At 39.5% G+C, this 11,588-nt stretch overlaps 1 protein-coding gene across 1 annotated transcript in view; it reads right to left on the bottom strand.

Annotated features, from left to right (window-relative positions):
• Positions 1-1,342: 1,342 nt before the first annotated feature.
• The window catches only part of SIM1 (SIM bHLH transcription factor 1), a 47,273-nt gene continuing 37,027 nt past the window's right edge, over positions 1,343-11,588 (bottom strand). The window contains exons 10-11 of the mRNA XM_075707930.1: positions 5,305-5,710; positions 1,343-2,073 (exon numbers count right to left, since the gene is read on the bottom strand). Coding sequence (XP_075564045.1) covers positions 1,343-2,073; positions 5,305-5,710 — 1,137 coding nt within the window. The remainder of the gene's footprint in view (positions 2,074-5,304; positions 5,711-11,588) is intronic.

Below are 11,588 nucleotides of genomic sequence, written 5' to 3'. Positions count from 1 at the left end.
TAATATCAGCATTCTTAATACAATTGAATTTCTTGGAACCCTGATTTCCCTCAGTATTTTTTTGTGTACATATGACTGATTTTGATATACCCAATGTGTTCTGATATTCATTAAATTTTCTGCTGCAAGCAAGAAAAGAATGCATAACTCTTTTTCAAAGTCATACCTATTACTTTACTGTATGTCAGACAGAGTAGTTATAATTTTCTATACTTTCTTAATTTACTCCAAAACTTTATCAGAAGTACGACAAACCACCATCCAGTTTTTGTCTATTCTCGCCTCTCATATTTTTACACTTATGCAATTGCCTTTGTATTTTACAGCAAAATTTCTATGATTCTATTAAGATCTTTCTGTGTTGCAAATTAATTCTTAATTATTTGGCCACTTAGAACCACTTTTCCTTGTTTTAAAATTATTACTAAATGGCATACATAGCCATAGGGTTAAATGTGTTTATCTTGGACCACTCCTAATTCCAGCCTATTCTTCCTGTTTCTTCTGACAATTTTCTTCCATTTCACTCCACTACCCACCTTGTACAGCCTTTCAAAAATATGAGGACAATCTCCCATCTCTACATCAAGACAACCAAGCCCTATGTATTTCTCAAAACTACACTGAGAAAGACCCTCTTTCATTTAAATACAGTAGAAGTAAAGATTTGATCATACTAATCATAAGGATACTGCTCATTTGACTCCTTTCAAATCAAGCTTATGTAAATAGCTATGCATGTGAGTACATAAGGAAATAACAATTTGAGGAGTTCCCTCTTCTTTCTCCCCTTTTTGATTTTGTATTGGCTAGCCATGGATGCTTTATACCATGGAGCAGCAAAACACACTTGGCCATTAGAGAATAAAGAGATCACCAGAAGTACACATTTTGATGTGTATTTTGAAGGAACACATTCCAACTTTCTGCTTGAAAAGAGTGCATAGCAGTTTTGTTGGCTGGGACCTGTGGGGCACATGCAGTTCAGAAGGTCTGCCTTTGGCAGCATTACCTAACAACCACCTCTTACACAATGTGCATAAATTGCTCTGCTAGCCTGCCCCAAGCACTCCCTGCCTAGAGGTCTTCCATCCTTCTCACCTTGCATGGCACCAACTTTGAGTTTAGCTCCATTCACTTTAACCCTGCATGCCAGTGCATTTTTATTTTTTAAAAGTAATGTGTGTTAACTAACTTATTCTCCTAAACCTTAGGTTATTCTTTCTAGTGCACTGTGGTATATCAAATGCTGGTAACGACAAGGGCATGAAAACATATAATATCTTCCAATTAGATCTCAAAGGTTACTTTTTAAAGAGCAAAAGTTTTTAGGAAAAAAGTGTCAGCTTCCATTGGTTATTATAACGGATGTTCCCTTGTGTCCTTGTGCTGGATCTTGCTGCATCCTTAAGTGAGAAGTCACATCAAAGTGTGATCCATTACAGCCTAGTGAATAGTTTCTAATGGTTTCAGTGTCATATAGATGCTCCAGGGCATATCCAGTTAATGTGTAAGCATGCTTATCAAAGTACTGCCTGTGGGAGCTGTAATAATTTGGAGAGGCTGCTGGGTGGTCCCCTGGGGTTTGATGAGGGGACATGTCTGAATGCAGGTAGTCTTTAGCTAGTACCAAACTAGATTTTGATATTCGGTCAGAATTGGGGCTGCTTATCCTAGACAGTGTTGTGGGGCTGTTGTCATAGTCATTTTCATGTGGGCTCATAATCTTTCCGTCTTGTTGCTGGATGTGTTCACAGGGAGGAGTGTTAGCAACTGTCGGGACGCGGCAGACATCCCCTGCCAACTGCTGCTGAGGGTAGTTTGCAAAACAGATAGAGTGCTTCTTCCCTGTGCCATTAATGGAGACCAGTGGATCAGGGGTCGTTTTCCGCAGCTGTAGTCTGTTTTCTTCCTCTTTAATCATTTGCTGGGTGGCTCTTATTAGAGTTTCAATTTTGCTGGGCTCATGCGGACTGCTCTGATATTGTTCAGTACGGTATCGGTCGCCTGATTCACTGGCAGAGCCAGGATCAGGTGAGCTAACGACACTGTCCTCATCCCAGTGCCCTCTCCCTAGGAAAGAGAGAAAGGGGACAAGCATTGAGGTTGAAGGAGGCAAGCAATCTTGAAGAACAAGTACTCTGAACCTTATTTTACAGACAGAAAACCAAGACAGAGGCAAGTGACTTGTAACAAAGTGACCAAAAATGACCATGGGAGACCACTTCCTTTTCAGTGACAACCTCTAGTTTAGAGTGTCTGCACATGGAACAAGTAACACAGCCGAAAATACACAAAGAAGAGATCTAAGCACCTCAACACAGACATCCAGTGCCATCTGAGATGCTCTAGGGTAACCAAGCACCTGCACAGGCCCAGCAGGTATGGCAACAACTCTACAGGAACTCTGTGTCTTCTGGAGCAGCCAGAGGCCAGGCAGGGTACCCTAGGGCATGTCAAAGTGCCCTCAACACCGATATTCAGGCCCCTGACCCCTCACTACCTCTGTGCATCAACAAAGTCTGAGTGAATTAGGACTGTGGTGAAAACAAAAATCTCAAGGAATTACAAATGTACATCATTCCAGCATGTCGTCTTAGGCTTTTCCAGGAGCTAAAGCATAGAGATGGCATTGTGGAATAGTTTGTAGCCCTGTAGTGACATTACGCAGGTTACACAACAATAAATAAACACAAGTAATGAAGCAGTTCTTCTTCAGAAACATAAGAACCCGTAGCTGTTAGACAGGGTTACTGTAAAAATGTGATGTCATATCCCAATGCACAAATATTTGCTGTATAAAACTTTTAGCATGGGAAAATATAACTATATTCTTACCTCTCTTTAAAAAATAAGGCCCATAGACATATCAGAGAAGGTGTTCAGCTTACATGTAGCTGAAAGGACAGAATCAGACCTGCCAATCCTCACTCGGAAGAAAGTGAGTGACCCCCAGACCTGAACAGCCAACTAGGGCGACACTGTCATAAAGGGCTTGATAAAGGATTTGCTGAGATATGTGCCTGCAGGAGGGCATGTGTTGGGCTTGCATAAATTACTTAACGATGCCTTTGCCTCAGCACGTACAAAGTCCTCTTCAGGGATGAGACCCGTTGACAGGACTCCTCAAAGGAAACCCGTTTTCAGACTAGCACAAGTACTTCCCCCTGCTCTGTGTTGGGTCAAGGCATACAGATCTGTTTGGGTGGCAGACCACTACTGCTGTGTTGCAGAGTTCATGACAAAAATCAGTGATTGGCTTTTATAATAAACATTTATAATAAACAAATGACATCCTGTCATTTGTAGGTGGCAGTACTGCACTATGGAGTATCTCATAAGCATAAATTTATCCTCCACATCCTCTTAAGGTCTGGACCCAAAATGCCAGGGCCTGGAGGTGGAAAGGAGCTCCAGCCACCAGCGCACACGGTATGCCTGGCACACCGTGACACACTGGCTAGCAGGCTGGCCATGGCTGTAAACCACGTGCTCAGTTTGTCTCACTGCACAGACCATATCTGCAGTGTCCCACTTCCTGAGTGTGACCAGAAACGCATGGGCTCATACGCAATATCCAGGGTCTGCCATACTGGTCAACTAATTGTCCTTATTGTAAGGTGACTCCGAGCCAGAACTACCAGAAGATACGTTAAAAGAACAGAAAAGGAAGAAAATATTTTCTGACCAAAGAAACTGCTCTGACAGCAATGTTCACATAGTATTACCAAAAAGGGTTTCATTTGTGAAAGGCCAAGGTTTAAAACTGCCTAAATCTAAATGAAAATGGCACATTTCCAAGGGAAGCTGAGATGTTCCTCTCCTCAACTAAGACCAACATGTCAGGTTTTACCCCCAAAGCTACATGCAGACTGAAGGCCTACTGAAACATGCAAGACTTGATACAATAAAGAAAATAATTGCAGCACCTGGAATTACAGCAAAACCAAGGAACAAACTAAAATCAAATTGTATTATCCATTTGCATTGATTATGCTTGATAAAGCTGTGGAATAAATATCTAACACTTTTGTATTTGTACCTCCATATGATATTTTTACATTACTATCTTTCAATACTCAGCAAGAATTATCATGCATAAAATTTGGCAGCAAAATAATCATACTTCATTCAGTTCTCTCTTTTGGAGAAGAAAAAGCTAGAGAAAGACAAGTATGACAGAAGTGCAGAACAGACACAAGGAAGGTGTGTTCTCACAGGAAAAGTGGAGAACAGTCCTCATCAGCAAAATTTAGGTCTCCTTTTCTTTCCCCATTTTTCCTCTGACTGTATTTCCTAGAACTTGCTATTCATTCATTTTTCTATTCTCAACATAATTTTCCTCAGACTGGAGTAAAACAGTACAGTGCTTTTTGATTTCCAAAGCCTCATTCAACAAGTCAATGGAATAGTACTAATGTAATTAGCTTTTATGAGTTCTTTAAATACAACCTATGTTTTGACAGGTTATTTTAGTAGAAAAGCATTTTTTTTTATGCTGCATCTATCCTTACAACATTGAACTCTGACTTTTGGGTCAGTTGCAGTCTTTCAACTCTCTGCCTACCCTTTAAACCCAAGGACGTTTGGATTTTTCCAAACCCCAGATCAGCCTTTCACTGTAATTTTTTTATTAGCTTCAGCCTCTGAAGATGTGCTAATGCACTGAGTTTGCAACCTGCCAGACACCAAGCAAGACTTCAGGCTTGGTGCTGAAAGGATGGAGAGACTCAAATTGGCTAAAAATTGTAGCTGGGGATAAATGTCTGAAACCAGAAGCAAATGTTAATCTGAAGTGCCAATTTTAAATAAAAATAAACAGCAAATCTTACAGAATCTAGTAATAACCAGTGCAGAGAAAAAAGTCATTTGGAGAACAATTTCTCAAAAGACTTCTAAGATTTTTTTAATATCTAGCTTGGATTTAGCTCTAATTTTTTGCTAAATATATTCCATCCAAAGTAGTTTGAACTTAGGTCAAATAAATAACACATTACTATCAAGTGCATAATTTTGTTTGTATTTTTAAGATCATCCTTAAAATCTCACCAGTCAGATATTTCCACCTTAATTTCACAGATTAAAAAATATACAGCAAAATTATATTTCGCTGCATATAAGCTAGACTGTCAAACTCAACTTGAATTTTAAGTATTCCTCATCTCCATAGATGCAATCTCCGAGACAAGGACATACACCAAGAGTCTCTCTCATTTTCTGTCTCTCACACAAACAGCTGCATGTTTATGCCATGTTGCTTTATCTGAGATGGTGCCACTTCTGCAAATCCTTCTTATCTCTTACCATGAATCCTGTGCACTGACGTTATGTGGGGCATACTGTTTTCATACGCTTCTCTGCTCTCAGGGGATGACTTAGTCAGGGGCAATGCTGACCGAGAACCCCACCAGCTCTCCCTTCCCGGCTGCGGCGTGCCAAGGAAATATCTGCCAGCTTCACACCTGCCTCCTTCGCAGGCCTGAGTATGGAAATGTCTGTCATCGGTCAGCCTGGGGTGGTCGAGTGCAAAACCGTAGCAGAGAGCACTGCGGTCTGAGTACTGTCTGTAGGCACAGGAGACATCGTGGTGCTGGGAGCTCGGTCTGTCCGCGGGCTCCAGTAGCTGGGGAGAAGCTGTGTCGGTCAGGGGGCTCCCGCCCCACTGGCTCTCATGGTCAGACTCGGATCTCTCCGTGTGAAATCCAGAATACTGCGAAACAGGAGAAGCAGAGGGGAAATTACTACGCCTGGGTGAAATCTGCAAGTAACTGCACTGAAAAGACAGAGTGTGCATGTGATAGGGTGTTTTTTGTGAGCGTGCCCACACGTCTGCACCTTCTGATTGGACTCCTGGTCCTTTCCTGTACAACACTCTGTAATGAGCTCACAGATGACAGGACAGACCTCATGAAACTCTAAAACATCCCATGTCAACCCGTAATAGCCATCTCCTTTATGATGTGTAATATTAGGCTCAGCAACATCAATGTTACAATTCAATGTTTTTTTAATATGTCCAGGTTTTTCTTATTGCTTTGAAAGCCAGTGCTTATGCTCAGCAACGGTGCCCCAGTGCTCCTCGGCAAAACGCTTTCAAAAGGGACTGAAATAACACAGATCCCAGAGCTTTCTCGCATGTCAAATTGAAACTGAATGTGTTTGCAAGTTCTTTTTCTAAGCATTCCCTCTCTTTTTCCTCATATTTTGTTTGCTGTTGGATTTTTTTTCTTACCCGGAGTGGTATCTTGGAACTTCTTTTCTCCTATTAGTAGGGAAAAGAAAGCCTCCTGTAGATCCTGGGACTACCAAGTCTGCTACAGAGTAAAGTTCCAAAGTGATGGCAGATTGGTAGGAAGCTAAAAATCACAGCTCTATCGCAATGTGGGAATAAGGAAAACCCAGAACCTATTTGCCAGAAAAGGCAACCTCTAGCCAAAGCAGGCAGAGCTGGCATTTGGCACCCTCACTTAAGCAGAGCCCTCCCACCACGGAAGAAGTAGCTAGCAGGCAGTCGGAAAAGCAAAGAGAATAGGAGCATGGGCATCTGTTTAGAGAGGAGTAAGGGTTAAGTTAAGTGTCACAGATTTCTAGATATTCATAAGGAATGTTTCAAACTTTTAGATACTTTTTTTGGGAAAGAAAAGAAAAAAAAGCAGCTTATTAAACTTCCTAGGATTTAGCTATCTCATTTTTAAATCTTTTTTATTTATTGAAACTGTTGAGCTTCATGGAACATCTTTAAATCAATTTCACCCATGATTATAGATTGGGATGAGACCAAAGCTGTACATGCTCACCTCTTCAGTACTGCACACTCATGTCACAAATCAATGTATTACAACATGAAACCTTGGAATTCTCCCATTCCATCATTCACCTTCCAGATGCCCCCTCTGCCTTTTCTTTTAATAGGCATTAAGCCTCTCTCCTGAAAACACAAGCTTACCTTCCTTTTCATTAGATTGAGTTGCTATGAAACTCCTCATTATCAGCCAGGATCAAGGTTTTATGCACTTACCAATTGAAAGTACTGACCAGATGTTTGACTTACAGAAACTTAAACCATCTGTGCAACATCAGTAGTGGTTTTGGCATTTAATTGGGTATTTCTTCAGTATTGCAGTTTTTATTTGTGAATACTGTTTGTTAACATGATAGGTTATTTAAAGGAAAGAAAGAAAGGGTCGTGGCTTTGAGGAGCTCAATCATATTTTATTATTAGTTGTCAGAAGAATACCCATAGGGAAAAAGCCTACTAGTAGATACGGTGGAAGTCAGCAAGTTAGTACCAACATATCGCAAGGTTTTAGAAATGAAAGGATAAATCTGATTTTGCATGGGGGTAAGATAGTTACAGAGCCACAAAAGAGTTCTTTTAAATGCCGGTAACTTGGCATACGTTAACTAGGAACAGTACTCAGCCATCACAGTGTTATGTGACCAACTGGAACATCTAACTCTTCTATTATCCTTTCAGATCTAATGTCTTCAAACTGCTTAGTCACAAAGATATCTTCATAAACATTGGCTGAATTATTGTAAACTTTTTGACAAAAATATGTAGGTAAATTAAGATTCCAATTAAAAAATTGGAAATTATTGACAAGAATTTGACTATTAAATTTTAGTTAAAGTGGAAATTCACAAAACGAAAACTACTTCTGTACCTGTTCTTAATTTTAGAATTATTTTTAACACTGTTTCTGGATTTGACTTTTATAAATGAGATTTCTCAGCTTAAAAAATTAAGCTGAAATATAAGATAATATAAATGTAAGTATAAATAAATAAATGTAAGTATAAAAAAGTTAAAAGTTCATTTATTTTCTTATTAAAAATAAAACTCATAGTATGCATTTCTTTCATGAGGAGGACAAATTAATTTCTAATAATATTATAATGAAATTTCATTTTTTTGACAATTTACAATGAAAATAAATGTCAGAGAGTCTTTCAAACTTAAAATTCTTAATTTCATTTAGCTCTAATAGATGTTCTTCTATTAGTTCTCTGTTTCTAAGGACACATCAGTGTCCAACATAGCTTCTCTCGAAGGGAATTTCTCCATTTAACTGAAAACTTGCTCAATCTTTTTTTTATCATCTTGAACCTAAACACAAAGGATTCAATTGCACTGGCCTTCATGCACTTTTCTTAAAGAAAGGGAAACCATTTCAAAGCGTATATATTCAGTGTATATTCAATATACCAGAAATGAGCCATGTAATGTCATATAACCATGTAGTTGAGACCAATACTACTTCATGCATATTCTTTGCACTTGATGTAAAAGATGATTGTTTGAGATCTGACCTGTAGCAGCTGCTAGGCCATGGACAGATTAAATTAACACAGTGAATTGCTGGTGGCCCTCTTTGTCTACCAAGGTTTGATATGACCACTTATTCTTAAGGTACAACATAAGCAGACATAGGCCAAAAATATGTCTAATTCCCTTGAAAGATAATCACATCTCTATTTGGCATCATCAGGCTGCCTCTACCACTGCAGTCCTACCACTGCCTCTTCTGGGAATCTGATGTTGACAGGTGGAGACTCCAAATACGGGCATGTGTGACATGTTGACGGGGGGAGAGACGCAAGGATGATCAAAGATACTGCTTTCCTGAAATGGGAGTGGAAACACTATCTCTCAAGTCAGAATTAGGCTTCCGTATGTCAAGTGATGAAAGACCACAGAAAATGGAATCAGATTTAATGAAAATTATGGCTAATTAAAATTAGTGAAAAAAAAATTGTTTTTCAATCCCAGTCCTGCCTCACCACAAATGTTTTCCTTCCTGCTAATTTTTGCCTTCTGACTCCTATCAGGCAGAATTTATTATTTTTGGGTTTTTTGACAAAGTTGAACCAGCAAACAGAAGTTAAACATGATAAAGAACTTCAGACAGGCAACATCTGAAATTCCTTCAGGTGATTTCTGAATTGTCCTGTGGCATAAACAACAACAATAAATAAATTAAGTGGTCCTCCAGCTGTTTCCTAGAAACTGAATTGCCACCTCCAGATGCTAGGAATGTCTTCCAGAGTGCTAATCCAGTGTACCATCACAGTGAGAGCACTCCAGCAGGATTAGCACTGGCATAGAAAGGGGTCGTAGGCCATCACTGATGCTATTTTCACTCCCAAGAAAAACTTCAGGAGGTCTGAAGGGGCAAGGAAATAGGAAAATATCAATTATGTGTCTAAGAAAAGCTTACTTTATGAGAGCCCATGGAAGTGTATGAGGCCAGTAAACAATTTAATATTTCTCAGGCGATTTTCTTTTGCCTGACCTTCCATTCTTACAGGTGTCTCACTGGCCTGAGCACTCATCCTGTCGTATGCAGCAACATTAGCCTGCTCCACACACTGTGCCAGATGTTCAAACAATAGATGTTATAGATATCTAATTTTCTGGCAGCCTATCAGGTTTTTATCATTATAAACACTAAATATATAGTGAAAGCCTCTCAGAGTCCTCTTTTCCATGAAAAACTTTCACTACATCAGCATTAGCAGCTTTCCTCTTGATTTGTGTCTTAACCATGAGAAAAAGCATCACAGATGCGGGCTGCATTGTACTAAGAACATATGCATGCTTTTAAATCACTTTTATCTTACTTTTTACTAATGTAATCCTGAAATGTAAAATATGTTCTTTTTGCATTCACTGTTATAGGCAGAACAGATGGTGAAAGGCTTAGATTAAAGTAATACAGCATGTCCATTAAAATAACCCCCACTGCTGGTGACTCTTCACCAGATCAGGAGTTATGTTTACTATAAAAAGAGGGTTTTGCTTTGCTTTTGAATACACTGGAAGTTGCCAAAGCTTTAGGCTACAGGAAGAAATGAAACAAACAAACAAACAAAAACAAAAGGCTGACTAGAATTCAGCCTGATTCTGTTATCTTTACCCCATTGGGTGATATGGCCAAATAAAGGTGGTTTGCAGAATTAATCCAAATTATCTATTTAAAGGAGCTATAAAATCCATTTACCTCCAAAATCAGGTGTATTAATATACACCTACTAGAGAATGCTCTTACTTCCAAAAATTCATGCATGCTGTAACACACACCAAAGCCTCCATTCAACAGTTCTTAGATACATCTTTCCTTGTATGTGTGCGGCATTCGTTTCATATATATAAAATCTTTATCCAAGAACTAAGATGAGATATGAAGCAACAAATGTTTATCCAGATCTGATCATAAAACATTTCCATTAGAGGCAGACAACAGATAATTTTAAATATTTTCTTTAAACAGTCATCATTAATGGGACATTAAACTCCAAAGTAGTTGTTCAGATGATCACAATTAAAATGTTTTTCCAATCTTGTTGCTATTTCGTGCGTACAGAATAAATGAGGCCCAGGGCTAGCTTTTGGGAACACAAGATAAATGAGGTCTGGGACTAGATTTTGGGAGCCCCCTCACAAGTATTATTATTATTATGGGGGAAGACTACAGGCATCTTTTAACCAACTCACAATTTCCTTTTTCTGTAAATCTCTATCAAGTCTTCATCTCTCCTGTTTTTTCACCTCCTCTTTCAGCTCTCCACCTCTCTCATAGGACAGGACTAGAAGCGCACTGTTCAAAGTGTCTGGGCAAATCCTACATCTGTGTCATGAATTTTGGGTTGCTCTTCTCTCTGTTTGCCCTCCCCCTGGCTGGGGCTGGTTTCACAGAACCCACCAGCCCACTGTACTAACATCAGTCAGTGTTAATCAGGTGCTGACCAATGCCTCCAATTTAATGAGCTCAGGTTTTGCTTGAAGAGTCTACAAGTGCCAAATTACACTATGTCTGCTTTTGCATAAGATTTGAGGAAAAAAAAAAAAAAACCCAACCAAACGTTGTCTTAGGTGACCAAAACGTCTACCTTTTGCCCTAGTAGTAAACATTCTAGGTTAATGGTTGGACTGGATGATCTTAAAGGTCTTTTCCAACCTAAACGATTCTATGATTCAGCTGAAATTTATTAACATGGCTTTCATACATTTCACATCTCATGTAGCTATCCTAGGGGCACACGGCTGGCAAGGAAGAGGATTCTTAGTCGGCACCCAATCAAGTATATTATTCCCTTTTCTCTTCAAGCAAAGTAAACAGTAAAGGGAAAAGGAAAAAAAGGAAAGAAAGTATGTACATTTAAAATCGCCTAGGTGCCCTTAACTTTAAGAAATACTTTGCCCACTGCCATTATTTTACTAGTAAACTTCCTGCTTCCTTCCTCCACCAAAGCCCAGGCTTCTGTGGTAAGTGAAAACCCATGACCTCACTTTTCAGCCATGGCTTTTGAGTCACACTCTAATTCTCTGCAACTGACTGGCAAATTATGTGGGCTGGAGACTGAGGGACACAGGCCATACCACCTGCTGCATGTTCTTCGCAACAGCTTTTCTTAGTCTTTCAACAGTTTATTCAGTGGTGGAGAAGGATGAGAGGGATGCAAAGCCAAGCTGCCAGCGTTGATTGTGGTGATGTGCTACAATGAACGGTATGACCATTTTTCAAGATATTGGCAACCAGCATGGCTGCTTCTTTTTGAATGACGAAATCTGTGACTTTACTACC

The sequence above is a fragment of the Pelecanus crispus genome, chromosome 3, assembly GCF_030463565.1.
Source record: "Pelecanus crispus isolate bPelCri1 chromosome 3, bPelCri1.pri, whole genome shotgun sequence".
NCBI lineage: Eukaryota > Metazoa > Chordata > Aves > Pelecaniformes > Pelecanidae > Pelecanus > Pelecanus crispus.
Note: the sequence above shows the minus strand (reverse complement) of the source record. Positions and strands in the feature narration are given on the sequence as shown.